This window comes from Daldinia vernicosa, assembly GCF_022497035.1.
Source record: "Daldinia vernicosa strain CBS 139.73 unplaced genomic scaffold F5Y00scaffold_27, whole genome shotgun sequence".
Lineage (NCBI taxonomy): Eukaryota > Fungi > Ascomycota > Sordariomycetes > Xylariales > Hypoxylaceae > Daldinia > Daldinia vernicosa.
The window spans coordinates 171,524-199,406 of record NW_025953943.1 but is presented as its reverse complement, the minus strand read 5'-3'; the positions used below and the strand labels follow the sequence as shown (position 1 = coordinate 199,406).

Genomic DNA, 27,883 nt, shown 5'->3' with positions numbered 1-27,883 from the left:
GTTACGAAGGCCAGCGTCACGATCGTGTTCGACAACAGAGATAAACAGAAGTCGCCAATTGGATTTGAAGAGTATGCGACCATCAGCGTCACTAGACAGATCGTCCTAGGAGGTACCTCGAAGTATCTGATAAATGGACACCGAGCGCAACAACAGACGGTTCAAAACCTCTTTCAATCGGTACAGCTGAACATAAACAATCCCAACTTCCTTATCATGCAAGGTCGAATCACCAAGGTGCTGAACATGAAGGCGGTCGAGATATTAGCTATGATCGAGGAAGCAGCCGGCACAAGGATGTTTGAGGACCGAAGAGATAAGGCGTTAAAAACTATGGCAAAAAAGGAAATGAAACTTCAAGAAATCACCGAGCTCCTGCGTGACGAAATTGAGCCCAAGCTGGAAAAGTTGCGGACCGAGAAGAGAGCTTTCCTAGATTTCCAACAAACGCAAAACGACTTGGAGCGCTTAACGAGAGTAGTAGTCGCACACGATTACCTGAAGTACCAGGAGAGGCTAGAGCAATCTGCGACTGACCTGGAGAATAAGAAGCAACGACAGAAAGATCTTGAGGATTCCGCAGCCAGGCTAAAGAGCGAGATATCCCACCTTGAAGAAGATGTCAAGAGAGTGAAAGCGGAAAGAGACAAAGAGCTAAGGAAGGGAGGGAAAGCCCAAGCGTTGGAAGACCAAGTCAAGAAACACTCTAACGAGTTAGTTCGGCTCGCCACCGTCATGGACTTGAAGAAGTCCAGTAAAGCCGAGGAAGAAGAGAAGAAGACTGCGATTCAAAAGAACGTTGCTGAATTAGAGGCGACTTTGAAAGAGAAACAAAAAGTCTACGAGAAAACCAAGGCCAAGTACGACGAGGCGAAAGAGGCAAACGAGAAGCAGAGCCAGGAGGCAGAATCGAAAGAAGAATTGCTTCAGACGTTACAAACGGGTGTTGCATCCAAGGAAGGACAAGAAAGCGGCTACCAAGGTCAACTACAAGATGCGAAGAATCGGGTAGCGGCGGCAGCTACTGAACAGGAGCAAGCCAAAATTAAAATAGCCCATCTTGAGAAACGAATTAAGGAGGAAGAGCCCCGAGCTAAAAAGGCCAAAGAACAAAATGCTGGCTTGTTAAAAGAGCTAGATGACCTCAAGGCCCAGTCGCAGAAGCTACAAGCTCAGCTTGCAAAGCTCGGTTTTGAACCGGGACAAGAGGAAGAGTTGTACAAGCAAGAGTCGTCATTGCAGCAGACCATTAGGGGCTTACGCCAAGAGGCAGATGTCCTAAAACGCAAGGTTGCTAATATTGACTTCAACTATGCTGACCCAACTCCCAATTTCGATCGCTCAAAAGTCAAAGGGCTAGTCGCCCAGTTATTCACCCTTGACAAAGACCATACTAGAGCCGGCACGGCTTTAGAGATATGCGCCGGCGGTCGTTTGTATAATGTTGTTGTAGACAGCGAAGTTACGAGTACGCAATTATTAAAGGGCGGCAAATTGCGGAAGAGGGTTACCTTTATTCCCCTGAACAGGATCTCAAAATTCAAAGCCTCGGAGAAGACCATTGTTACAGCTCAAAACATTGCGCCCGGTAAGGAGGTTAATCTAGCTCTATCACTCATAGGATACGATGACGAGGTATCTGCGGCAATGGTGCACATCTTCGGAAATACTTTAATCTGTCAGGACCCCGAGACAGCTAAGAGAGTGACCTTCCATCCTAATGTAATGACGAGGAGTATTACTCTTGAAGGCGACACGTACGACCCCTCGGGGACGCTCTCGGGCGGCAGCGCACGTAAATCCAGTGGTGTGTTGGTCACATTGCAGAAGCTAAACGAGATCAACCGTCAACTTAAAGAAGCCGAGCGTTCTTTGCATGGTCTCCAGGCCAGGATCTCACAAGAAAAGTCCAAGCTCGACCAGGCTCGTAAGATCAAGCAGGATCTTGATCTTAAGGCGCACGAAATAAAACTCGCAGAAGAGCAAATTAGCGGCAATTCTTCATCGTCAATCATCCAGGAGGTGGAGAATATGAAGGAGACTATTACACAACTCAAGAACGAGAGTGCCGAAGCTAAAAAGAGACAGGCTGAAGCTAGCGCGGATGTCAAGAGGATAGAGAAGGATATGAGGGATTTTGAAAACAACAAAGATTCGAAACTTGTAGAACTTCAAGCTTCTCTAGACAAGCTGCGGGTGACGTTAGCTAAGAACTCGAGCACCGTCAAGACTTTACAAAAAGAGCTTCAAGGTGCTCAGCTAGACTCGGAACAGGTTTCAGGTGATCTTGCCGCCGCGAGGGAGCAGCTGCAAGAAATTGAGTTAGCCATCAAGTCACAGCAGGAAGAGATCGAGGATCTTATCAAAAAACAGTCGCAGTTGCAAGAAACTCACGATCTCGCACAAGCACAGCTTGACGACGAGAGGGCCAAGTTGACCGGATTTGATGATGAACTACATGCGCTTGAAGAGGCAATCCGGTCAAAGAATAATCGGATTGCCGAAGAAGGTCTCGAAAAGCAAAAGCTTGGTCACACAGTTGACAAATTCCACAAGGAACAGCAGCATGCGATACAGGCCGTGGCGAACATGGAGAAGGAGTTCGACTGGATTGCCGAAGAGAAGGACAACTTTGGCCGGACGGGAACACCGTACGACTTCAAGGGCCAAAACATCACGGAATGCAAAGCCACGCTGAAGACGCTCACGGACCGCTTCCAGGGCATGAAGAAGAAGATCAATCCCAAGGTCATGAACATGATCGATAGCGTCGAGAAGAAAGAGGTGTCGCTTAAGCACATGATGAAGACGGTCATCCGTGATAAGCGCAAGATCGAAGAAACTATCATCAGTCTCGACGACTACAAGAAGAAAGCCCTCCTCCAGACCTGGGAGAAGGTCAACGGCGACTTCGGCCAGATATTTTCCGAGTTATTGCCCGGCGGCAGCTTTGCGAAGCTGGACCCGCCCGAGGGCAAAACTATCAACGAAGGTCTGGAGGTCAAGGTCTGCTTAGGCAAGGTGTGGAAGCAGAGCTTAACAGAGCTAAGCGGCGGTCAACGGTAAGTCCTTATATGATTTATAGCCATCTGTCTTTTACTTACCTATCATATCATCCAAACCGCTAACCATAAAAACAAATAGATCGCTCGTGGCACTCTCGCTTATTATGGCGCTGCTGCAGTTCAAGCCAGCGCCCATGTACATTCTAGACGAGGTGGATGCGGCGCTCGACCTGTCGCACACGCAGAATATCGGCCGCCTCATCAAGACACGCTTCAAGGGCTCCCAGTTCATCGTCGTCTCCCTCAAGGACGGCATGTTCCAGAACGCAAACCGCATCTTCCGCACCCGATTCAGCGAAGGTACGAGTATGGTACAGGCCCTTACCGCCGCGGACTTTAAGTAGGTAGGTAAAAGGAATTTGTTCATGGTAAATTACATACATACATACATTTACATATACATACCTACGTACATAATTCTCTGTGCTGGCACCTACCTCTACGGGGATGGTGTGGGGGTCGGCAGGTTGCACGCGTTAAGTTCGCGTACGCCGGGTGCAATGCGAAAAAAAAAAAATTTTGTTTTTGAGGGATACTGTGACGATTGCATGACTGGCTGTAGAGCATTACTCGTTACGTCGTCGATGGTTGGATTCGGAGGGAGATTAAAACGGATGAATGGATGATATACCGTGCCCGTATGGTTTACGATCGACGGTGGATAGGCCGTTATAGACTCGAGCGTTTTTCGTTTAACTAGATCGGCCGTCGTCGTATTCTGTGGTTAATGATAAATTCTACGACCAAACTACTATCCCACATTCCCATCTAATCTTTTCAATTGTGCGCTGAAGTCTCTATTCCGTCTAATCTATCTATTATCTTGCTATAGTTTTGGCGGTCGTGTTTATTACGGGTCTTCCTCCCTTGTCCTCCCTTGTCTGATGTTGCAACCGTCTCTTCTCTCTCCCTAGCACTCCCACTTCCTCTTTGCGTACTCTTACTTATCTATATATATAGGTATACAGGCATATTCATCATCTAAATGGTATGGAAGGAAGTAAAGACGCCTCACTGTTTGATATACACATGATGTCCCCTTTGCTCGACCTCAACCGTCATGCCGACTGCGATCCAGGCCTCCCGATCTTCTTCTCCCAGGCTAGGGTCGAACAGAGGGGTGAGTTGCATGCCTAGACAGCCGTTCAGCGGCGCGCCCTCGTCGACTGCACGCTTCGCCCTAAGCGATTTGTCTGGCTCCGTTGGGTGGCGGAAACCAGTTGCTGGATCTACGTTGGGCATTTTACATCTGGCGTATGATAGTTAGATTATACGTGAGTAGTAGCAAGGGATGACGAAGGGATTGGTCTACTAACCTGACAGTTCTGCATGAAACGTGGAACGCGACGTCGTTATACAAGCCTGAGCTCCCCGGCTTAAGCCGGATCTGCTTCCAAGTCTCTTCGTCGTAGGCTTCGGCACCGGAAACTAAAAGCGCGCATGTTAGAGGGCCGGAGAACGCATGTAGGCAAGTGGTCTCTACTCACGGATGATATTAGGCCGGAATCTAAGCACGTCGAGCTCCTTTAAGTCGTCATCCTTCGGCACCTCTGAGTTGAACGCGTGTAAACTGGTTAGGCTCATCAAATGAAGCGGAAACTATAGTCGGTGTTAGCTCCGTATTAGAGGACCTTGGATTTAGGATAAGTGGGTGTCATACGGCATCTTGGAATCCGGTCACGGGCTGGTAGCCGGCTTCCTCTTTGCTCGGCGCGGTTCGATAAACCTCACGCAGCTGCCCAGGATCGAGCCTGAAGAGAGCAAGCTTGTTGCTAACACCCAAGTACCGTTGTAGCTCAACGGGTAGGTCCTTTTCCATGTTAAGAGCGTTGATTGTTTCTTTCCATATCTTGACATCATCGAAAGTGTAGCCCCTCTCCTTGATATCCTCCGCCGAAGGAAAGTCTACTGGTAGCAGGATTTCTATCTCGGGCTCGGCGGCGCGTCCTCTTGCCAGCTTAGCCGTGATCGTAGAGTAGATACCGCGCCAGCCATCCTCCTTCCAAGGGAAACGTAGGATTACGAAGGCCTCCTTTGACTTCATCGACTGTTTCCGCAGCTTCATCTCGTCCGGCAGCCAGAGATCGACGGTGACATTCGCCAACCTGGAGAACTGGCGCTGGGTAACGAATTCCCATTTGTGTTTTGACTTTTCCTCATCCGTTGAGTTCACAGCCACAGGGAAAGGGCTCTTGAGTTGAGCAAACATGAAAAGACGGTCGAATTGGAGTCCCGTCGGAAGGACTTTGCTCCTCTTCAGCTCAATACCCTTGCATGACTTCACTGGATAAATGACCAAACTGTGGACTTTCGGCGGTTGGCCGTCCCGCGGCGCATGTTCATCCGAGTATTGGTTCTTCAGGTTGCTCTTTGAACCTTCGACGCCGGCCTTTGTGTGCGTCTGTACCAGTGCATCGCTTTTTTGAAGACCGACTGGGGGTAGAATTATAACCACGGGTATCAAGAAAGCACAGATTGTAACGGTTAAGAGGAATATAGCGCCGCTGTCCAGATTGAGGTTTTTCAGCCACGAATTGCCTATGTCCATAGTGGTGTCCATGGTGGTGTCCATGATGGCGCGTTGAAATTACAATTACTAATAGCAATTGAGCTGCAACTTTTTACGGACGGCACTGCTCGGCCAGCAAGCGTTCTCGATTTCCGAAACTATATAACGGGAAATGAAAGATAAAAAAAAAATTTGAGAAAAGAGAAAGGAATATAATCGATACGAGCAGAGGGTGGGTCCTCGAGCCCCCGAAATTGAAGCTTAAAGAAAAGAGTGCTTTGAATGAGATTATATTACGTGTTGTATTCATCGGCGAAACATCTTGAGACGTTGAAGGGTGAAATCGGCTCATCAAGACATGTCACGTGAGAAGGCACGTGCTTTTATTTTTCATTTTCATATAGTTACTTCCATCGTACCTTCTTTTCATGTACCTTTAGAGTGACACAGCTGAGGTTATCAAACTTTAGGTAGACTAAATAAATCATTTTAGCAGGGCTAGTCTCCGGCTTTAATAAATAATAAGTCACTAATACAGAATGTTCATGAAATACATATGAAATCGGGCGTAGGGAATATCTTCTCTCACTTTTCATCAACATGAGCCAATCATCTACATCGCGCTCACTGGATGAGGGAATTCATATATGGAATTGATTGACATGGGAGCATTGCATTGTAACAGTAATGAAGGCAGTTGGGGCATCGTGGGATTTGTGGTGTGCATCTTCATGACAATCTCACCCCCCAAATATGACAACTATATTAAATCGAACAAGGCGGACGGTCGATCCGGCATTTACCAGATTGTGAGTGCCTTTAATAGTCTTAGATAGTCCAGTCAGCAACAGTCTATACAGCCCATAGCGTATTTATCGTGAATTTGCGCTGTGAAAAGGACGATGATGTTGCCCACGCAATGATGTGAGGGTAGCACTGAATGACACCCCAGCCATCCTCTAAGTGACGTACTCATCAAGTAGGGTTGGTGGAAATAATCAAAACCGAAATCGACGCAGAAAGATCGTCATAAACCCGAATAGCCACCGGTAAGATCTCACTGCTATCCTAACGGGTAAACAACTCATATCACGTAGGACCTAAACCTAGTCGATGAATGAATATGAATCTAACTTTGGTGTAAGTCACTTTAGTGTAAGTCGTAGCTATGTAGTTGAACCCGAGAAAGTACGAGTCTACGAGGTCGTATACTCCACAAGCTAAGCCGTGTAAGTGGTTATGTTAGGTATGTATGTGTTAGATGAAAAGCAAGATGGCAACTATAACCGCGGATGCATTCCGGATGCAGTCAAAGCCCGAGACCTGGACATGTCGGAGTCGAACTACCGCAATCGGATGCAACCATGACTTGTCGCCCGCGGCCCCCCTGACTCGGAGATATCGGGAGAGATGCTGACCAACTAATGCAAGGTACCAGACACCTTGACATGTAGGTAGGAAATAGGGGCACGTGTGGGTAAACTTGACGAGCAGAGTTCCAATTCCATCAAGATACTCACCGCCGGCGAATATTATTGTCGGCGGGCGCGTGGCGTAGATAAAAAAGGAGCTTGTACGCATGGCCAAGTTTTTTGACTGGTCGTTTTCGAGACATGCAAAACTATCTACCTTAGGTACCTAGGTAGTTTCATAGCCGCGTTAGGAGTCTTCGCTGGCCGAGGGTTTAACAATTCGCCGGTGCCTTTGCATGAGCTTACTGTAGAAACAGTGACGATCTGCGAAGAAATTCTCCTCTAGATCGCACATAACGATCCATTCTGGGTAGGTTGTTTAGGACCGACTTGAGTTTAGACCAGTGATAGCCAGACAGGTACGAATGTGAACTTATCAAGAACACGCTGTTAAACTCCCCATGTTGAGAAGATGATGGCGGAATTCTGATTCCGCGTAATAGCTGGTACTCCCCACATCTTTCCTTGGTCTACATACTACATAGTAGTTATGCCAGTGTGTTCTGGCAAAGATGGTTAGAATAGTTCTGGTGTTGCTTGGTGCTTCGCAGAGCGGCCTATCTCCCGGAGTTACATCCATCGATCTTCTGTCACCTATCACCTCATATACCTACATACATACACATCATATCTAAGCTAGAGGCGGAGCATTAATTCGTAGAGCCAATGAAACCGCCTAAAATTATATCGTTACAAATAGCATCGAGCCAGCTGAAAGCTACCATAGAGTAGCCCTGACTACATAGACTTCTGGAAGCTTGAGATAGTTAGTTGAAGCTGCACGTAGATCCAAACGTTATCGGGAATAGAGGCTAGTTACATGAATTAAACTACCTAAGGTAGGTACTTCGTAGCTAGCTAATTTAGCAGCTTCGCGGAGACTCTTTAGTGACTCCGCAATATGTATCGTTACATGGATGATCTTTACTACTTACTTAGTCCGTGTTGTTACTTTCGAATCTTCAGACAAACTAGCCGGGTATATAAGGTCATAACACCTTATGTAAGAATTAGGCGCTACACGACTTAATTTACACCTCCATGAAAGAGATGCATACTGTGCTGTGCGTACGATACAGATACGCTTTGTCTTCAAGATGATGGCGGTTCTGACGAATATTCAGGGGCCACTTGTCCTAGGTACAAGACCCGTTTTGCTACACACGATCTTCAACAAGGTCCTACATATGTACACTAGGTAGATACGTTAGGAAGATACGTAGACGCGTAGGTTAGATGTGTTGTACATAGGTGACTGAGAGGCCCTTAATTCGGGAACTTGTCAATTTCGCAAAAAAAAAAAAAATAAAAAAAAAAACGATCTGAGGCTTCGTTGCATAAACTATTGATATTACGACAATGTCAATTTATTAATAAGCAACGGTCCCATAGAGTCGGGAAATTCAATTACTCCTTTTGGAGCCGCCCAGCCGCCCAGCCCTAGACAGCATGATCAAATAGTCATCCTCCACCCCCATGATGTGCAAAACTACGAGAGCCGAACAAGGATTCCATTTCCGTGGTTCGGCCGGGAATGCCAAATCTAGCTTTTATTGTAATATGTCTAACTCAACACTTACCCTATGTAGGTTGCTTTACTACCATTGTCACTTTCGTCAAAAGTTGCTGGCATCAGAAAGGGTTTACCCCCGAAACAATTTCTAAATACGATCTTCATTCGTGTTCCATCTCCTTTATTGAAGCTGCCTTGCGATTTGAATTATGAGATTATCAGTTCGGTACTATCTCCATATGGATATATGTGCATACGTACGGACTCATTGTGAGATATGACCAAATCTCAATACTATGCACGCTTGCACAAGGTCACAACGACTAGTCAAAATAAGGCTCTGCGGATTCGTAACATGGGTCTCCCGTCCGATGGGGTCAAGCATGGGGGTCCAAGACAATCCGGTCGATAAATACTCGTACGATTGTAATTTCAACTGCGCGGAGAGGTAGGTCATAACGAGCCGCGCTATATTAAACCAACATATCAAAGTGAGAATTATACAAACTATTGTATTAGCGCCGCATCGAAGTATTCTAGCATCGTACATACTCGCTGCTGGGCTCTCAAAGTGGAGAATATTCGGGAGCTTTGAGCCGTGAAGTATTCCGTATGCATATTTATATGTATACATATATGCACATAAAGGCTGGGAATATTAAGATGAAGCTTATTACAGCTCCTTGGTCATAAGTAGCGTATTATAGACCAACCGCGCGGGCAAGCTATGCGCTGAGGTGAATGAGCCAGCAACTACATATTAATACAACCCCAGAGCCGTAAAGGCATTGATGCACCCTTGATCTTTACGATTGCGAAAAAAATAAAATACGAAAAAATGATACTCGGAGCTTATACGGCGATTTTATTGATCCGTTGAAGTACCTCTATAAAGGTATTTCCACATGGGATATATCACACCCATACATAGATGTGATATTTCCAAGGCCGGATTTAAAGAAGGTAAACCGGTATTAGCTTACCGACCAAGTTTTCAACTCACCTTACCTATGTACCTACATGACCGTTCATTGAGAAGTGAACCTGGTAGACTGGTACGTTGGTGCTATTCGTCATCAGCGTTGATGGTTCGTTACCCATGCTCACGAACTGCAATATGAGTACCTATTATAGCTGACAAGGGTTCGTACCTACACTAGTATAATGTTAGCTCATGTGTGCGTCACTGCATCTGTATTTCTATAAGGCCCCTGTACAATACTATGTAACAAGGTGGACATTCCAATTTTGCAGCAAGACTTTGCAGCAAGACAGTCGAGACCACTTTTGCAATTAAGGTTGAAGTAACCGATTAAATCAATTGTGAGTAATGTGTATGTATGTACGTTAAGAATACGGGACCCAAGTTAAAGGATCGTATTGGGAAAACTACACTAAGGACCGCACACCTTAAATTCCTGGTGAGGAAATTATCAAGATGGCAGCGCTATCCTTGTAACACAAGAGGTTCCCGTCGTGCTACTATGCCGGAAATCCGGGACAGAGCAGGTTCTGATGGCGGAGGGCGGATGGCGGATGCAACGATGGGTTAGGCATGGTCCACCACCACCATCACTCTCACATTACGAAAGGAACATTCCGAACACCTACATAGAGTATATCTCATCTCACATTATCACCATCGATCAAACCGCGGTCTATGTACGCCTACGACAGCAAATCTAGCCCTGTCGATCATGATCAACTACCTACGTATGCATACCTCATACATAGTAAGATGGATCAAGGTTAACCGCCATGTATTCATGCGCGATGACATTTCTGCACAGAAAACTCGATAGTAGTATCTCGGCCCCTGCAGGATGGCTTAAACTGACCGTAGATGCCTCTATTGAAGCTTGGGCTAACTATCATATCCCATATGAATTTTCCCAGCCACATGAAATAACAGAGCTCTTTACATATGTGGTTACTTAAAATCCCTACATAGTATTCCAGATTACCCATCACTATGCCTCAACGCGGCCTCAGATGAGATGGTCTATCAATCCCGCAAAACCCACCCGTTAAACGCCGGCCTATGTAACAGGTAATCAGTTTAATTAACTCGACCATTGCGTTATTTATGAGCCTCATTCTCAGACTTCTACTGTCAGGCCTCCTGCTGTACATTTCTGTATTGGAATGCTAGTTCCAACACTACGGTCTGTGCTTCGGGTTCGCCCTCCTTGATAAGTCCCTGATGATCCTAGAAATAAATGTAGGGGTCCCTGTCATAGCGGATCCAATCAGCCAAAATTTATGGTTTGCAGTAACGCTGGGTGCGGCCCCAAAAGACTCATATCCAGCACCGTTCCCTTTTTCTTTGCAGCAGCCAACGTAGCATCCAACCGTTTAGGGCCAAAAAAGGGCTTTTACCTGGGCTAAATGGATCGGGCCTATGTACATCTTCGACGGGGACGGACTTCAACTAGGTGGTTTTAGGTCTCGTTGCCTATACGCCATAGCTAGGTAGGTACCTAGGGATTCCCTTCTTTTAATAATGAAAATTTTAAGGAGAAGAGAAAAAAAAAGTTTAAGAGGATTGTCGATCAATAGTGGGAATTTTATAATTATCCCGCTGAGCTTGGCTACTTAGGGATTAGCTACCCCCAGAGTATTCGAACAAGATCCTGAACGAGTTGAGAATATATATACATATACTACGGGATACCTATACAGTATAAGCACATCTTGCAGTAATCTAGCATTAGCACATATGTACTGCTAGGTTAGTTAGTTTCTTGATAAAATTTGCAGATAAATTTGCAGATATGAAATGCAGCGCGTCAAGGTACGAGCAGGGTACAATACTACTAATACATACACTAGCTGAACGCACAGATGCCTCGGACTCCCTCATTCGTCTCATGTGCGTTATGAGATCAACAGATCGAGTACCTTCCACTAGCCGCCGTTGATCAAACCCGCTTGGTAGGATCTTGAGCAAGTCTTCAACCCCCCAGCGTGTGCGCCCCAGTTCCCCGCTGCCTGGTTCGCTGGGTGGCCCCATGACTGTGGATGAAGGACCCTTGTCTTACCTGCCGAGGCCTTATCTCGTCTCTTTATATGCTATGTAAAACGACCGGCGGTAGCAATATCTCTTGACCTCCCGCCCTGAATATGCACAATAGTAGGTACTTTTGTACATACGCTGTCACTTTTACGGTAGCCAGGCGTTTAGGTCTGTATGTATGTATGTATCTCCGTGTAGTTATGAGAGTTCAGCGTTGAATTAGCCCGGTAGGAAGCACGGGCAAATATCAGATGGCTGCGTGTCATCGGTTCCTCTCCCTGACATCCCGACTCCCACTCACCCAGTAGCTGCATCTTTCTAGCTCAGGGGACCCCCCTGTTTTAGCACCAACCGGATAGCAACGATCCTTATTGCGTACTGTATGCACTCAATTACTACACTACGTACCAGCATAGCGGGCTAAGGCTGGTCGATTTACCCACGCATTTATTGCAAAAGACAAATTCACTTGATCATAGTCTCTCGCGGATGGTAAACTCCTTCAACCGATTCTAAAATAGTATCTCGAGCTGTCGTCTACGGGGCTACCTCTATAACTCTGGAATTTTATAATATCAAACCGGATAACTAGGTGTTATCCTCTCCTCAACGCAACGTTTGCCCTCTTTGGGCAGAATATATGCAGATATCCCTAAGCTCCCGTCTCCTCGAGTTCCAAGATACATACTTCCGGATCTAGCGCTCGGCTACTCTTTTGTCATGACTTCATTACCTTGATATCAGCTACCTGTCGACTTCCTTTCCATGTTAGAAAATACCTCCCAGCAATAACAAGGCTTTCTACCTACTTAACCTTACGATCTAATACTCTTACCCTACCTTCACACTATCTCACCACTAGTTTCGTTAAGAGGAACAAGCCAGGTCAAGGTAGAGAGAAGACGGCCACGATACGGGTTTATCAGCGTTGATAGAGAGCTGGTTGTTCCGGGAATTTGATACTAGACTCGTCCTCGGGCTCGATCCTTCGGGCGTTTTCTAAATTGTGGGTGGGTTCTAGTATTCCGAGGGACAGCCTGCCGAATCCCAAGATCGGCTTCTGTTCCATGGCACCTAGTCCTCGTCTCCTTGGCTACCCGCTGCATAAGGAAGCCCCGCTATAGCTATCATCCTGTCAGCAGATCCTCGAGACCCTGCTCCTCATAGGTAGTGTACAGGCTCAACAACACTAGGGGGACTACCTGCAAGGTGTACTACAAGAGCCCCACAACTATTTCATCTTCAATACCTCCTAGTCACCAGTATCCATAGCCGTCAAGCTTGTGGATTGGTTGTAACTACCGTGAACAGCGCAGCCTGGCCAGCTAAGCCAAGCACAAGTGCAGCTCCGAGAAATTCCCAAGCGTAAATACCATATCTACCACCTCTACGAACAATGCGGAAGGGATTCCCTTCTCCATTTATGAAAACTTCGTGTTGAGAAAGGTCAAGACGGACAGCTCAACTTCCTAGGACCAAGAGGGGAGTGTCATAGGCGTAGAAGACCCTCTCGAGAGGCCACACTTATCCGACCCATTGGTTAGGGGAGGATTCTCTACTCGATGAGCGTATTGGGTCGAATCTTTTTCTCCGTCTTCAAATCATCAAATCATTAGAACCAGAACCCCTCCACCTGTAACGTCTCTTTTACGGAAGACTGGTTGAGACTAGGCGTTGGGCCATCAAAGAGGGTTCTCCAAAGAGGGTTCTCTATACTAGTCGACCAATTTTCTAAGATACGCCTTAACTTACATTTGCCATTAAAAGGAATATATTCGACGCTGTTAATTTATTCATTGCGATAGCATTTCCCCGAATCGAACCTGTGCCGAGGCGGCGGCGCACGGCTTTTGTACGGAGGGGACTCAAAACCTAGTCGCCCAAGTTAACGCACATCGAATACTCCGCTTGACGAATCCCTCCCAATGAGTGATTACTATCAACAATACTTGCCCTCAGCGGCGGGGACTGGGGAGTCACCAAACCTCAGCCCCCAAGATGCCCAATATCAACCTCAGCAACATTCTACACATACGGGAAACATCAGTCCGCCCTTAACAACTCCATATCAAAACTTAGGATACTTCACCGGATTTCCTGACCCAATTATGTTTCAGGCTCCCAAAGCCCAGAGCAATCGAAATCGCAAGAAATCTGCGTCGGGGGCAGACCACGTCAAGCATCGCCGGACACGATCGGGCTGTTACACTTGTCGAAGTAGACGAGTCAAGGTAAGCATTGGTTCTTCGGAGTTGGTATGGTAGTGCTTAGATTGACCTTAGTGCGACGAAACTCATCCCATATGTGAGCGTAAGTGTCACCATGCTAAACATTTCGAAGCCGAGCTGATAGTTACAGGCTGTCGCAAAGGCAAGAGGGATTGTGTATACCCGGAAGCCTCTTCCGCAAAGGGGCAGGCTAGCGAGCCAGGTTCATCGAAAGATACAGGAGCATTGACTCAAGAACCCAGCCCGAACTCTTCGCAAGACGAAGCGGACGAAGAAGGAGAGAAAAATGTTCGGCTCGAGCCAATCATTGACGAAGAGGAACCTACCGAGGCATTGTCACCGACCTCGTATTTAGCAGGACTAAGAAGAACGAGTACGACGTCAACCTCAAACGCTTACAGGACTACGACAAGACAGAGTTCCGAAACGCCTTCCTTGGAGGGCACTAAAAGTGCTTCGCCAGCAATTTCAACGGCTACTTCTGCAAGCATTCCGATTTCTTTCCAGATTCCAGATTCCTCTCTTCAGTCAGCCATCCCCCGCCCGGATTGGTCTCACCTCCCGACAGACCTACAGTCTCACCTAACGTACTTTTGCGAAAACATCAGTCACTATAATTACGGGTTGGTTAATGATACGGACGACTTCTTCCGCTCAATCCTCCCTAGTTTAGCAGTGCAGACCGGCAACGAAGCTCTTCTAAACGCGGTTGTGGGATTCTCCGTGTACCATCGGACTGTTCGAAATCCCAACGGTAAAATCCAAGACTTCTTACGATACTATAATAAAAGTGTTACCTTACTACTAAGTTACCTCAAGAGACGAGAGAAGCAGGGTGTTGCAACGCTATTAACCATATTGCAGCTCGCGACTATCGAGGTAAAAAAGCATACGTTAAAAGCAACCTTCGGAGAGACATTGCTAATTAGAACAAGGAATACCTAGGTGATTGGGTGAATCTCATGGGGCACCAGAAAGCCGCCTTCGAGATTTTGACCCGGCTGTTCACACCCCAGACAATCATGAATTCGCCTACGTCCCGAATATTGCTGACTTGGTACATTCGATTCGATGTCTTCGTAGGAATGATGGGGGGATTCGAAACAAGTCTACCGCGACAATGGTTCTCAGCAGTTGTACGGTTCTGCCAGGAGCACGCTGAGAGGGACCCGGAGGACGTAGGGATGAAAACAGAACTCCATGCTTCTGCTTTACGACTGATTTCTAGGGATATGTCGATACTCTATGCCAGAGGCGGTCGGGGCGAGATATCGGGTGATAATTTCGCCACGGAACACAATCATATAACGGAACGCCTCTACCAATGGAGAGCCAATTTAGATCCTGCTTTGACTGATCCGAATTTTCTCGTAACCGATCTCCCGCACAAAGTCCCGATAAGCGAAGACGACATCGTCGATCCTTACAAGTCAGGCCACCTTTACGATTTGCCCCTATTCTCGACCACCGAGTTAATAGCGGAATGGCATTCTATCCTCGTCATGCACAAGAGTCAAGAAGCGTTCGCATTGCAACAGAAGCCATCAGATGAGTTAAGGGGTTTGGCATACGCTATATGCGAAATTTTTGAAGCAGTAGAGCGGTGGCCTTCGGCACCAAACGGCGCCCTCATTCCAATTCAGGCCTGTCTCGCTATTGCAGCGCTTTTTCTACCTCGAGACGAGAAACACCATATGTGGTTAAGGCGGAAATATGCAATGTTGGAATCACTAGGGTACGTTACCTATACAGGTCTTTGCGCAGCTACCCGTCTATCGTCTCCAGCTCGATACTATACCGAGCCAACACGGAGTAAACACGTGGAATTCAATAACTAACCTTTCTTGATTTCAAATCACTAGATACGTTTTCCCGCTTACCATACGAGCTCGAATGGCGGAAATATTTCGCGAACCTTCTTGTATACAGTGGTGGCTCCCAAACGACGAAGGACTAAGCCCCGTATTACGAAGCATCCGTGCTTTTGCGGACGAACGCAACGCGAATCCTGTTTCCCAACAGACCGAATCTCTCCGAGAAATAAGCGCCATCTTTGCGAAGATGCGACTCGACCCCGAACACGAAGGCATATCATCGCCCGGCGGCGAATCCAATAGCGGCGCCTCTTCTTACTGAGGTGATATAATAATATTGTACTCGCGTGCGTGAGGCCAAGGCGTCACAAGAGAATCGTATCGGCAAGAAAGGAAGCGAGGTTGATGATAGAGCTTTACATGTCGACAGCAAGCTGGTTAGCTGGTTAGCTGTGTTTATTACAAGTCACATAGTGGCGCTGCAAAGACGTTTCTGTGACGTTGTGAACGGACTAGGGTCTGAAACAATGAGGTCTCGATGCGGCGAAAATGGGCCCGGAATAGAGACCGAACCGTGATGCAACTCTGCGCTGCAGGGCCAGGGGATGCTTGGGAGGTGAGGGGACCTAGGGGACCTACTATGCGGCCAGGTACTACTACATACAACATCAAAGCCCGTTGAAATTGGGGGGGATCTTATGAATAAGATGACCATGCATGCAGCCATAGCAAACTTACCAATGCCATGGTTACAAGCCAACCTTCAGTCCCAGTACCTAGGTAGTTAGGTAGTTATCCTGGTCCGACTTCCTACCTATAGACACCTCTTAACCACCCCGCTACTCCTTTACCCCCTTACCACCTACACTCATTAGACCAACTATATCAGATCTAAGCTATTATAGATCAGATCATTCGGGTGTGTGTATTGGATGATACTATACTAATGGAAGATTTCGGAACCCGCCAAGACAAGAAACCCCGGCTATTCTAGACGGATTAGAGAATCGTACGAGACAGAGCTCAGATGTTTAAAAGCGTCGACTGGTTCGACCCAGCAAACGCCAGTGCCAGCACCATCCCCTCCACGAACGATACGCTTCGTCGTCGTAGTAGAAGAATGCTTTATATCACATCGTCCCCGTTACGCAGCTCGGACTTGAAGAGTAACAGTCAAGCCTCGCCGAATACATACGCGGTTTCATTAGCCACCTCCATGCCTCCTTGGCATTCATTACCCGCCCTCGGTGGCGATACGCAATCTCTTAGTGTAACTAAACTGCGTCCCCGCACACCTGCATATTGATAAATTTCCCATATTCATTAGCTATAGAAAGGAAAATGGAAAAAGAAAAAGGAAGAAAAAGAAAAAGGGGGTATACTCGTCACCTATTATTAGATGGCATTCTTTACTATGCCCTCCTATAATTTATTCGCCAGGGAGGACTAATCGCCACGGGAACTTGCTTCCTTTTTTTTCAAAATTTTTTTCTTTTCATATTACTTTATAAAACGCCATTAAGCGGCTCTTGCAAAGAGTAGTGGGCATTAAAAAGATTTTACACGCCAATATACATACACGCAAAAAAGGCTTCCACGAATATACCCCTTAAAGCTGGACCTCTACGCACGGAGTTAGAATCAGGATAAATCCCGCTCGAGACAGATGGGTATTACAGGGTAGAGTAAGGGATTCCCGGGAAGAGGAAAAAAAATAATCATAAAAGGGCAGTGATACCAAATACCGAAGATATCCTAAGAAAAAGGAGGACGGCGCATATAGGTTTTATTTTATTTTATTTTTCCTACTATACTATCTAATACTATACATCTCGACATATTTCTATTAACTATATTGTGAAGGAATCAATGCTTAATTAATCTCATCGATTCGTGCAGCTAGAAGGGAAATGTGGATGAACCACGGGAGAGCCGATAATATAATGATACCCCTGGGTTAATGGCTCGGCTTCATTTACACTGGTTATATGTTATACGCCTACCTAACCTAGGTAGGTACATATATTTATAGTATAGTCGCCGCAGTTTACTTGGGGGTGACATATAAAGTAGGAATCCATAACTTAACTAGTTCGCTCTTATTAAAAAGTTAGGTTAATCGAAAACATTCCCTTAAAGTCGATGGCTTAGAGTCGGTAGTTATAGTATCACTATACTAAGTCAAGTAATTATCTACTATATTAGGTACCTAGTTATTAAGGTAAGCGGCCGGTAACTCCTCATAGTTAAATTATTTAACTACAATACTTTACTACTAACTATGCTCCAATTCAAGAGTCTATCCCTATGTGGTTTTCAAATTCAGAGTCCTAGCATCGAGCCTAGTTCAAGGAGAAACACGACGAGAAAGAAGAATGTTGGCAGGCATTAATGCAGCATGAATAAATTAGGTATTATTAAAATGTACATGTTGAAGTCAACAATATAGACAACATAGCCAAGCGATGCAACATGGGGGACTTGCTCGATGAAGCGTAAGCTCCAAGATAGCCAAGTCAACGGTGTCAGGAATAGAATCACTACGTCGCTCAGAGCCCTGGGCATAAGACATAATCATTATGAGTAGGGCTACTAGAGGAAGCTGATTACCAGCTTGTAGCACCACATTTACACATGATTAACCCGTCCGCCGGCCTCATCCTAACTATGCACTGGAGGATTATCCCTTCCATCCCATCCTCGCCCCCTAACCCATAAGCATAAACACTGTTCATACACGTACAACCTTCAACTTAGACTCGGGCCCAATAGCTCTAAGACGCGGAAACTATGCTCGTGCCGCAGCCAACGTTAATTCAGAACGTATCTTGGTCATCGTCAACATTTTCCGATTCTTCATTATCGGCGCCTCTAACTTGCCGTAATTTGCCGACGATTGCGTCTGTTCGTTCAACAATCATGTCTGTCTCGTCGTTCAGATCCTCATCGTCAGGTTCGTCGGTGCGATCCCACCGGCGGCGGAGCCGCTCCAGCGCCCGTCTGGCACGACGGATGACTGCCTCCACGGCCACCGGATCAATGTCTTCAAATCGCTCCAGGCCAGCCACGAAATTCTAGTCCGTGCCTAGATTCTTTGAACTTGACTTTTCTTCCTTCGCCTCCTCCGTCTCCTTCGTCTCCTCTTTCTCCACATCTGCTTTGGTAGACTCCGTCTCCGGTGTAGGTTCCTCGGCAGCGCTTGACTCGGCTTGCTGCTCTCCTTCAGCTGGCGTATCTTCCTGCTTTTCTATGCTCGGAACAGGTGTTTCATTTTCAACCACCTGCTCATGTTCTGGTAGGGGTACTTCTTTGCTTCCATCAGCCTCCACTGCCTCGTTTTCCACAGATATCTCTGATTCTGTTGGCACATCCTCTTGCACTTCTATCCGGATACCTTGGGAATGTACGTCACCCTGTTGCTCTTGGGGCTCAGACTGTTGAGGCACTCCAGGTTCCTGGACGCTGGAAGTATTTTCTAGCAATTCACCTTCAACAATGACAGGTACTTCGACTCCTGACTCCTCTTCTTCCATTATCTCGGGGCCTGAGATGTGCATATTCTTGAGTTTGTTTGCAACGTCCTGCTCATCTTCTCGTTCTTCAATAACAGTCGTCACGGAACTACCGGTTGACGGCCTGCTCGAATGTCTAGCCGTATTACTTCTACGAGCGTGTAGACCATGTCGATCATCCTCATGTTCGGTGCTCTCGTGTTGTTGCTGCTGAGGCGGCGGGGGCGGGGGCGGCTGTGGTGGCTTCGCAATGGCAGTTACTACGGGCTTCTTGTCTTCCTTCTCAGCCGGTTCCAGACCCTCTGCTTCTGGCGGGAGCTTGTAGTTCTCGGAAGGAAGAAGGTCGTACATGTCACAGACCGCCTTGAAGAATACATACAAGCCGGTCTGAGCTTCGACCGACCAGAATACCCCTCTATGTTGGAACCACGCATGTGCGAATATTCTGTGGAGCCGGCGGAACACATTGATAAGGTTCTTCAGCGCCGAGCTCTTGTCATGCCCTTCCGGCAACACTACAAATCTGCTTGGAAATATCTTGGGGTTGGTAACTACATTTGCAGCCCAATCGAGGGTATGGCAACAGTAGTCGATAGCACAGCAGCTCTTTGGTTGGTCATGGACGGCGCATAGAAATTGCCATTCGGAGGCTCGCATCTCGGGGCACGTTATAGATGAACATGGTGGCGTATCAAAGAGAAAGCCCACTATCAAACTATTGCATTGGGCGATGAGGAAACGGCAGAGCTCGTAGAGCCATAGCGTCCTATCGATGCCTGGCGGCGGCGTAGCTAATTGCAAAGCAACCGCTCGGGTGATGGGTGTCGTATTAGAGGCGGTATGGTGGTAGTGAAGTGCTGCGAGATGTTCTTGAAGTTGAAAAGCCGAGTCGAGCTGCAACGTGTCGTATTAGTAGCTGCCGTCGCAAAAAGGAAAAAGGGTTAGAGTAAAGCAACGCACCTCGCCAAGTGGAACAAGAGGCGGCCCAGCAGCCATATCCTCAGACTTGGTGCCTGGATGTATGCGCCGCTTCGCATTTGCTTCGGCCATGGTCCGCTCAATCTGTTGTGCTTCACGGCTTGCAGTGCTACCCAGTCCTGGAGATTTAGGTCCGAGCTGAATCTCGGCGGCAGGTGGTGGACTGGGCAGTCGAGGCGAGCCCTGCGCCAAAGACATGATAAAAGTACCTAGGTAGATAATTTGAGGCTAATGCCCCAGGTGCGAATTGTTTATTGGCAGATTGGGTAAACAAATGGTGTCCTTGCTTCGTTGTTCTGTCGCTAAGTGAACTGTTGTTGTGTGATTTGAGCAGCTGGCAGAAGTGCAGAAGCGCCAAGCTCTTTGATCCAGAAAGCAGCCAAGATAGGTACATGGAAGTATGTATCAAGTACCGAGGTACCTAGTATTATATCGAGGTGCCTAGTATTATATGGTTATGTAATAAAACAGGTACATATGCATTTAAGCATAAATATCTTTTTGTTTGAGCTCACTCGGAACCCAGATGTCATTGGGAGGGCGCAAGACAACAATCAAAAACTATATAATTGATAATACCTTAGTTACGTATTCTTCTCTTATCAACTTTCACTTATCAAATCGTAAACAATTACCAAAGTCGATATCTATCCCGTATTTAAAGACCTATCATGAATTTTGACGAAGATGTACCCCCAGAGCTTGTCGTGGCCGAGACAGGCGCGCAAGACGAGAAACTTGTCAAGGTGCCCATCACCATCGTCACTGGTAAATCCACGTTACGCTTTATTGATATACTATTACTAACCTTCTTGGAAGGATACCTTGGGGCCGGAAAAACGACTCTGCTCAACTACATATTAACTGCCCGGCATGGCAAGAGAATTGCCGTCATCATGAACGAGTTCGGTGATTGTCAGTGACAGGAGCCTACACCGCGCAAAATCAGTTCCTAAGCTAACCCCATCCTAGCACTCGATATTGAGAAATCATTGACGGTCAATAAGGGCGGCGAGCAAGTCGAAGAATGGCTCGACGTCGGCAACGGCTGCATCTGTTGCTCGGTGAAGTACCGTCCAACTACGTTAGTCAATGAAGTAGTATTCTAACCTCAGTGCAGGGATTCCGGAGTCAATGCTATTGAGTCACTTATGGAGAAGAAGGGTGCCTTTGATTACATTCTTTTGGAAACTACTGGACTGGCCGATCCTGGTAACTTAGCCCCCTTATTTTGGGTCGATGACGGTTTGGGAAGCACCATCTACCTGGATGGGATCGTCACACTGGTCGATGCGAAGAACATTCTTCGAAGCCTGGATGACTTATCGGGAAAAGTCGAGGGCCACGAAGACCATGATGGTCATGGACCCATCATGACGACCGCCCACGTCCAAATTTCCCATGCAGATGTCATCGTCATTAATAAGTCAGATCTGGTTGAACCTGCGGAGCTTAATAATGTCAAAGAGCGAATACAGGCGATTAATGGCCTTGCAAAGATCCATATAACGAATCAAAGCGTTGTGCCTCAACTGGATGGCTTCTTACTAGACTTGCATGCATACGACCAAGTCGAGGCTCTGGATACTGCAGGAAAGGGACACAGCCATCTTGACCCTGTTCGTTAAATGCCATTATTCAGCTGGGAATTAAGCTAATAACCCCGTAGACTATTTCCACGGTTTCTACCGATGTGCCGCTTTTGGCCCCTGGGCAGCTTGAGCTAGTTGATAGCTGGATAAGATCGCTCCTATGGGAAAGCCAAGTGCCAGGAGAACCGACTGACTCGGCTGAGCCCATCGAAATCCACCGCCTAAAATCCCGCTTAGTTTTTAAGGACGGCAGCGTGAAAATGGTGCAGGGTGTTAGGGAGGTGTTTGAAATTTTCGATGGAGAACAAGCGCCTAATGAAGATGGCGTAGCTCCGCAAGCTGGGAAGATTGTCCTTATTGGAAGGGGTGTGCAAGGGATCAACTTTGAGAGAAGCCTGCTGAATATACTCCAAGATATAGGGAGCGAGAATATCATTACCAACCATGTGTGAAAGCATTAAGCTTCACGGCGTTGGTTCGTAGGAGAAACCAGAATCTCGTCAAATTCAAGCTTCTACATGTTGTCCTGATAACATGTACCGATCCGTCGGGATTAGATGGCACTACCTAAGTCCGAAGCCCACGTCCCCAGGTATATCATGAGTGTTTCCATTCTCTATGTATGTTTCTAGCTTGATAATCACAAGTTTGTCGGGTATCAAATTAGTTATACGGATTAAAGTAAAGTTAGATTATCCTGGGTTTGACTGAATCATATACAGTAACCGATGACTTGTATGCTTCTTCGGAGTAGGTAGCTATGTAAGCAACCACAAAGCTGGGTATACCATTATGATATCTAAAAAGCTTTATTTAATCTGCGAATACTGCTAATTAATTGTCCAAGTAGGTACCTAGGTGTTTAAGCAACAGCTACACAAATGAGTGTTATGATTTCATAGCTGTTTGTGATGAAAATGGGGTTAAATATTCCTTTGGTGCCTTTTTTAGCTTTAAAACAACAACGCCGTACATAATTAATTATTGGCTTGAATATATTGAATATATCATCTTAGATGACGGGTTATATGTTTAGAGACTAAAGAGTTTCGTTTATAATTGTGACAGTAACTACCTACATTTAATCTTTGAGGGTAGTCACATAAATGACTGAGCACACATGATTCCGGAGAAGTGTAAAGACAAACACTAAATAAAATGGATTGAACATGTCATAAAAACGCTGTCTCTTTTTATCAAGCACCCAGGTAATCATGTATCTTAGGTACCTACCTGGTAGGAAGCATAGTAGGAAGTACTTTACAAGTAAAAAGGCACATGCACAAGGGAAGTTGCAGTGCGGGGAGTTTCAGTTATTGCATGGTGCATTGGTGGAAAGAATGGAAGAGACTGGAGAGTTGCGGCTCGTGAGGCTGGTTGAGGCTGCACAGGCTAGGGGGCAAGGCGCACCGGTCTAATGCTCCCTCTACGTAAGGCAACTGCACGCTTATCCACACCGTGCGTAGATAAGGCAATATGGGTAGACTAACTATGTTGGGCTTAGCTTGTGCTTAGGACAAGCCAACCCCAGTAAACTTCCCATCCTGCGATCGCAAAGCTTCGTGAATCCACATTACCATTTGGCATTTCGCAAATAGGAACATCATTAAGGATAGCTACTCCCCCCACGAAAACCCCACCGATCACGACGAGTTAAACCTTCCAAAGTTTATAGGGAGTTCACATCAGGACATCTCTAGTGTGGCATCGTAGTCATGAATCGAACAGGTAGTGCCGACCCTCTCTCCCTCTGCCTCGTGTGCCCCGCCTGTTTGCTTTGAATCGTGATGTCGACCACATCGTTGTCGCGCTCCGTCACCTGCCCTCCGACCCTCTTCGACCGGCTTGATATTTCCCGCTTCGAGACGTATAATATATAAACCAGGTCGTTGGATACCCTAAGACAACGGTAGGGCACAGAAGGACCATTTTCGCTATATCCTTCTGGCCTCAGCCTTCTCGAAATATCAGCCTCGTCTAGGGGAGTGAGGAGATCACAACTTCACAAGCAACTATTGCATACTAGATCTATAACAAATAGATATACCTCTTGTCATGAATTAACAAACACTTTGCTCCACTCATCATGCCCCATGAAAATACTTCATACATTTGGCTAATACTGAACGTCCTCAGGAGCCGTACCACAAACCCTCCGAGGGATACCGACTGGATTCGGAGGCCAACAACAACCCCAACAACCAGGTAGAACAGTGTCTAATAGGATACCGAACGGAAAATTAGGTATGATCGCGGGATCAAGGTGCTGGTAATTGCTAGATCCGAAGCTGATGTTCTGTCGCATAAAAGCGAATAACGGAGCCGGATGGGCGTTTGGTGGTGTTCCTATGGGGGGTGCAGGTCTACAAACGTCGTCGAGGCAACTAGGAGGAAACCTCAGTTTTGCTCAAAGTTTAAGCGGTTCGCAACCGGCAACGCCTCTCGACCTCTCGTAGGTATTTTCCATTCCGTGTTAGCTCTACCACCACCACCGTGCACTTGTTTTTATCCAACCGCCAAACTTTGTCGTATAAACACCAACCTTCGTTTTACCCACAATCCGCATCATTCGTTCCCGTCCGTTGCTTCATCTAGTTTGGGTAATTAGGTAGGCGGCATGGCGTCTTTGTCGCCAGGTCATAAGGCGAGAAAGCCAAGACTCATACTCAAGACCCATACACCACGTCCTACTACCCCTACCCCGTCGCCACTGGTAGTCCCAGATGTTGGCTTATCATATGCTACTGTTGCTGGACGAACAGATCAAGACAGCTTGCCCAAAGCTAGCTCTTCTCCAGACCGTACCAATCGGTAAACAAACACGATTTTTTTTTTCTCTTCTTGTCACGTTAAACTTGAGCACACGTCAACTGTGAAATTCCTTTACGTTGTGAAATCACATTTCACTCTTCGAGGCTAATTTTTCCAGCAGCGAATTTCCATCACTCTCCAACAATTCTCAATTACAAAGCGCAGGTGCTAGCTCTTTATGGTCAACAGGAGCATCAAGAGGTATGAGCGGTACAATACAGAGGAACCAGCAACCCACTCCACTCTCCTCTCAACACTCACAACAGGACGATTTCTTTTCGCCTTCAAGGATGAGCTCTAGCCAAGGCCAATACCGATTCGGGAGCCAGAATAGCGTGGCTCAATCATCACAACCTCAACCCAACAGTATCGACGAGTTTCCACCTCTGAATAATAACAACATCAGAAACAGCAACGGAGATATTGGTCAAGAACGTGGGTCAAATCTAATGTCGACCCTCGGATTTGGTGCCCAAGGTAGCGCCGCCCCTGGCTCCCTCCAGGGTCCTAGATCAGGAAATGGCCTGCTCAATGCGCTGTCTGCCAACAACCGAACAACCGATGTTCGTTCGCCAGATGGATCCACTGCCACAGGTATGCGGATACCACAAATTTCTTTTCTTTTTCTTTCGTCACTATGTTACGGTACGTTAATAGGTTTGCAGGTTCTTCGCGACCGCAGGACATTAGAGGTACTGGAACCGGCAGTAACGACGAGGCTCGCCAAAAGCCCCCTGGATTCCAAGACAGCTTGGTTTCTCAGTCATCTACACAAGATCCGGCAGCTCTGAATCAGCTCGGTGCCCTCGGTGCCATCGGTAGTAACGATGCATCCTCAAACAAGAACGGCGATCAGAAGGATGATCAATCCCCGTCTGTACATGACCCTTTAGCAGGCATGGCGCCTATTGATAAGTGGGGGATCAAAGGTCTTCGTACCCTTATGAATAACTATCCCGACTACAATGCAGCTGTTACAGGCTTGGATCCAACAACACTGGGCGTAGATTTTACGTCTCCTCAGTAAGTTTCTCCTCGCTTTTGTTTTTAGGTTTTCTTTACTCATAATTCTAGGCTGCTATCGACGCAGATATACTCACTCTTCAATGATACCATTCCCCGACCAGCAATTCCCGACTTCCGGCTGCCAGAGTGCTATAACGTGAATAACGTACAGCCTTTAGAAAACAAGATTAGCAACTTCAACGAGGAAACTCTAATGTGGATCTTTTACAGTTGTCCTGGAGATGTCAAGCAGCATCTTGCTGCTCATGAACTGTAGGATACCGCTCCACCACGTTGGCGACTTTGCGATACTGACATTTTCTAGCTACAACCGCGCCTGGCGATGGCACAAGAAGCTGAAGATTTGGCTGACCAAAGACGAACTAATGCAGCCCCGAATTCTCAGTACCCAGCATGAAGAGGGTTACTACATCATCTGGAATACAACAGACTGGCGAAAAGAGCGTGTAAGTGACTGCATAATATTTACTTTGACCTCTGAAATGCATCTATTGACATAACCTATAGCGTACTCTCACACTTCATTATGCGGATTTGGAGGCTAGCAATGCTGCTTTGCCATAAAGGGAAGATCCCCGAGAGAAGATGGTTGTCTGTGATATTGAGCAGTATGCAAGGCGCAACGAGCCTACAAACAGGGTGGCGTTGGTTTTCACGGAATGCACAACCTAAGGGGCACGGTTGATTGCGGGCAACATATGGCTTTCATGCTTGGTAGTCACGGGCGTAGCAAATGCCCAAGTCGGCGGAAAGGCTTTGATTCATCAATATAGGATTTTCAAATCCATGGCGTTGAACTTGTCCAAATGAATGATGATTTGTAAAAATGTAGTTATAGTAAGTATATCTAGTGACCAGTTTGATCATAGGTAGGTAATTAGGAATTATGCGTATGTATTCCTCTCGATCTATATGAAATTCTTGGAGTTTAGAGGCTTTCAACATATACCTTTAAGTCTCGAACTTGGATATCCCATTGGTGTTGCAGCTGCAGCTTTAGCAGAGCTATTGTGCCCGTACTCAAGCCCGCGTAATACGTCTCGTAAGAAAGGTATCGCGTCGAACCATTTCCTAAGTCGACGAAAACGTTGGGGTGCTCTGCCCGCGATCCGACGCCGCCTATGCCATCGTCATAATGCCACGCGTTGATGAGATACCCCTCGGCGCCAGAGGGATCCAACAGGCTGATGACCTCTGTGCTGGTGGTATTAAGGCTGCCGATCAAGCCATTGGAGGTGAACTGCATTGTCATGCCGACGTATATATCGTCGGGAGTCGACGTAACGTTGTCCGGGAGAGCGACGTCGATTATAAACGAATTCCATCGCGGATACGACTTGAAATCCAGAATCGCATTGTAGGCGGTCAGCGGCCCGGTATTATCAAGCACGAGTTCAGAGCAGATGGTAAATATTGCCCCTTCGGCGCCGTACGTGGGTGTTACTAGGGTGGCTGTGGGATCTTCAGGGCAGTGGAGGGAGCCGTAGTCGATTTGTTGACTTACGAGAGAGGAGGGAGTAGCAAGCGGCGCAGCGGCGAGCGCGATGAGGAATGGGGGGAGCTGGAACATTACTGTTAGTGTTAGTTACTGTTGGTGGCTATCTAGAAATCGACTTGGTCTTTCTCATAATGACGAGAAATGGGGGTTTAATGGGAATCGACGTGTTTACATATACGTATGACTTACCTGTTATAGCCGGCTCATATCGTATGATTCGGGACGGCGGCCACATCTGTAATTCGGTGGATCCCCCGTTTACATGGTTGCATTTCTCCATGTTTTCCGCTTTCCTATTGCCTATACTGGACCGAGTTTGAGTAGTCCAGGTAAGACTATATCCATAATCGAGCTTATTGTGTTTATCGCCATGTTCAACCTATATACTAGGTAGTTTCCACAGCTTAGTTAGGCATTGTATAAGCCTTTATTCTTCGCCTTGTAATTAGTGCCATTAACATATGTATAATTCGCTTGTCTGTTTTGGTATTAGTGGTTAACTATATAGAACCTCATCTTCAGCTCTTAGCTCCAAGTATTATTCTAGGACAATCTTCATAGCTGACTGCCGCCTAGTTGAGTGTTTGTCAGGATTCTAGATGAGACATCTAGGACAAAGAACATGTATGTATATACGAGCCACGGGCTCGCCAGGTAGGTTAGAGTTCCTCGCGGAACAACGAAGTTGTTTTCATCTTGTTTGGTTTCACCTTGTGACAGTGTTGATCTTTACTACGTGTTTGCTAAATTGCGGAGTTGGTTCCAGATGATTTTATAATGAGTCACTCCCCGTAATGAGTGAATGGGAACGGATCCATCGTTAAGTAGCTTCGCCCAGTCACTGGGATT

General features: G+C 46.7%; 7 protein-coding genes across 7 annotated transcripts; 3 read left to right on the top strand and 4 right to left on the bottom strand.

Annotated features, from left to right (window-relative positions):
- Positions 1-3,833: 3,833 nt before the first annotated feature.
- F5Y00DRAFT_238789 (uncharacterized protein) lies at positions 3,834-5,871 on the bottom strand. Its single transcript, XM_048008006.1, has 4 exons — positions 4,726-5,871; positions 4,553-4,664; positions 4,382-4,493; positions 3,834-4,314 (listed from the first exon to the last, which is right to left on the bottom strand). Exons 1-4 carry the CDS (start codon positions 5,635-5,637, stop codon positions 4,077-4,079), a joined length of 1,374 nt encoding a protein of 457 aa, XP_047864222.1. The 5' UTR covers positions 5,638-5,871; the 3' UTR covers positions 3,834-4,076.
- A 6,925-nt stretch (positions 5,872-12,796) lies between these two features.
- Positions 12,797-16,011, top strand: F5Y00DRAFT_89420 (uncharacterized protein). The gene is made up of 5 exons (XM_048014311.1): positions 12,797-13,806; positions 13,858-13,885; positions 13,934-14,682; positions 14,739-15,538; positions 15,666-16,011. The coding sequence occupies exons 1-5, from the start codon at positions 13,501-13,503 to the stop codon at positions 15,937-15,939; spliced, it is 2,157 nt and encodes a 718-aa protein (XP_047864221.1). The 5' UTR covers positions 12,797-13,500; the 3' UTR covers positions 15,940-16,011.
- Positions 15,989-16,494, bottom strand: F5Y00DRAFT_89434 (uncharacterized protein). The gene has a single exon (XM_048014312.1). It carries the CDS (start codon positions 16,342-16,344, stop codon positions 16,084-16,086), a length of 261 nt encoding a protein of 86 aa, XP_047864220.1. The 5' UTR covers positions 16,345-16,494; the 3' UTR covers positions 15,989-16,083.
- A 1,515-nt stretch (positions 16,495-18,009) lies between these two features.
- F5Y00DRAFT_238779 (Mob1/phocein) lies at positions 18,010-20,442 on the bottom strand. The gene is made up of 2 exons (XM_048008005.1): positions 20,090-20,442; positions 18,010-20,023 (listed from the first exon to the last, which is right to left on the bottom strand). Exons 1-2 carry the CDS (start codon positions 20,303-20,305, stop codon positions 18,692-18,694), a joined length of 1,548 nt encoding a protein of 515 aa, XP_047864219.1. The 5' UTR covers positions 20,306-20,442; the 3' UTR covers positions 18,010-18,691.
- A 192-nt stretch (positions 20,443-20,634) lies between these two features.
- F5Y00DRAFT_238777 (cobW-domain-containing protein) lies at positions 20,635-22,400 on the top strand. Its single transcript, XM_048008004.1, has 5 exons — positions 20,635-20,875; positions 20,927-21,022; positions 21,080-21,176; positions 21,228-21,726; positions 21,777-22,400. The coding sequence occupies exons 1-5, from the start codon at positions 20,779-20,781 to the stop codon at positions 22,149-22,151; spliced, it is 1,164 nt and encodes a 387-aa protein (XP_047864218.1). The 5' UTR covers positions 20,635-20,778; the 3' UTR covers positions 22,152-22,400.
- An 866-nt stretch (positions 22,401-23,266) lies between these two features.
- On the top strand, positions 23,267-26,323 carry F5Y00DRAFT_238774 (uncharacterized protein). Its single transcript, XM_048008003.1, has 8 exons — positions 23,267-23,427; positions 23,836-23,943; positions 24,010-24,151; positions 24,632-25,104; positions 25,176-25,533; positions 25,585-25,788; positions 25,841-25,982; positions 26,044-26,323. The coding sequence occupies exons 1-8, from the start codon at positions 23,415-23,417 to the stop codon at positions 26,098-26,100; spliced, it is 1,497 nt and encodes a 498-aa protein (XP_047864217.1). The 5' UTR covers positions 23,267-23,414; the 3' UTR covers positions 26,101-26,323.
- Positions 26,324-27,181, bottom strand: F5Y00DRAFT_238765 (uncharacterized protein). The gene has a single exon (XM_048008002.1). The coding sequence runs from the start codon at positions 27,104-27,106 to the stop codon at positions 26,465-26,467; it is 642 nt and encodes a 213-aa protein (XP_047864216.1). The 5' UTR covers positions 27,107-27,181; the 3' UTR covers positions 26,324-26,464.
- Between the last annotated feature and the right edge of the window lie 702 nt (positions 27,182-27,883).

Coding starts and splice junctions, on each gene's coding strand:
- F5Y00DRAFT_238777 (XM_048008004.1), top strand. CDS start 20,779: ATGAATTTTGACGAAGATGTACCCCCAGAGCTTGTCGTGGCCGAGACA. Junction 20,876..20,926: donor GCCCATCACCATCGTCACTG/GTAAATCCACGT, acceptor CCTTCTTGGAAG/GATACCTTGGGGCCGGAAAA. Junction 21,727..21,776: donor GACACAGCCATCTTGACCCT/GTTCGTTAAATG, acceptor ATAACCCCGTAG/ACTATTTCCACGGTTTCTAC.
- F5Y00DRAFT_238779 (XM_048008005.1), bottom strand. CDS start 20,305: ATGTCTTTGGCGCAGGGCTCGCCTCGACTGCCCAGTCCACCACCTGCC. Junction 20,024..20,089: donor CTCTTGTTCCACTTGGCGAG/GTGCGTTGCTTT, acceptor GACACGTTGCAG/CTCGACTCGGCTTTTCAACT.
- F5Y00DRAFT_238765 (XM_048008002.1), bottom strand. CDS start 27,106: ATGTTCCAGCTCCCCCCATTCCTCATCGCGCTCGCCGCTGCGCCGCTT.
- F5Y00DRAFT_89434 (XM_048014312.1), bottom strand. CDS start 16,344: ATGGCTGCATGCATGGTCATCTTATTCATAAGATCCCCCCCAATTTCA.
- F5Y00DRAFT_89420 (XM_048014311.1), top strand. CDS start 13,501: ATGAGTGATTACTATCAACAATACTTGCCCTCAGCGGCGGGGACTGGG. Junction 14,683..14,738: donor TGCAGCTCGCGACTATCGAG/GTAAAAAAGCAT, acceptor AATTAGAACAAG/GAATACCTAGGTGATTGGGT. Junction 15,539..15,665: donor GCAATGTTGGAATCACTAGG/GTACGTTACCTA, acceptor TCAAATCACTAG/ATACGTTTTCCCGCTTACCA.
- F5Y00DRAFT_238774 (XM_048008003.1), top strand. Junction 23,944..24,009: donor GATACCGAACGGAAAATTAG/GTATGATCGCGG, acceptor GTCGCATAAAAG/CGAATAACGGAGCCGGATGG. Junction 24,152..24,631: donor GCAACGCCTCTCGACCTCTC/GTAGGTATTTTC, acceptor TTTTTCCAGCAG/CGAATTTCCATCACTCTCCA.
- F5Y00DRAFT_238789 (XM_048008006.1), bottom strand. CDS start 5,637: ATGGACACCACCATGGACACCACTATGGACATAGGCAATTCGTGGCTG. Junction 4,665..4,725: donor TGACCGGATTCCAAGATGCC/GTATGACACCCA, acceptor CACCGACTATAG/TTTCCGCTTCATTTGATGAG. Junction 4,494..4,552: donor ATTCCGGCCTAATATCATCC/GTGAGTAGAGAC, acceptor GCGCGCTTTTAG/TTTCCGGTGCCGAAGCCTAC.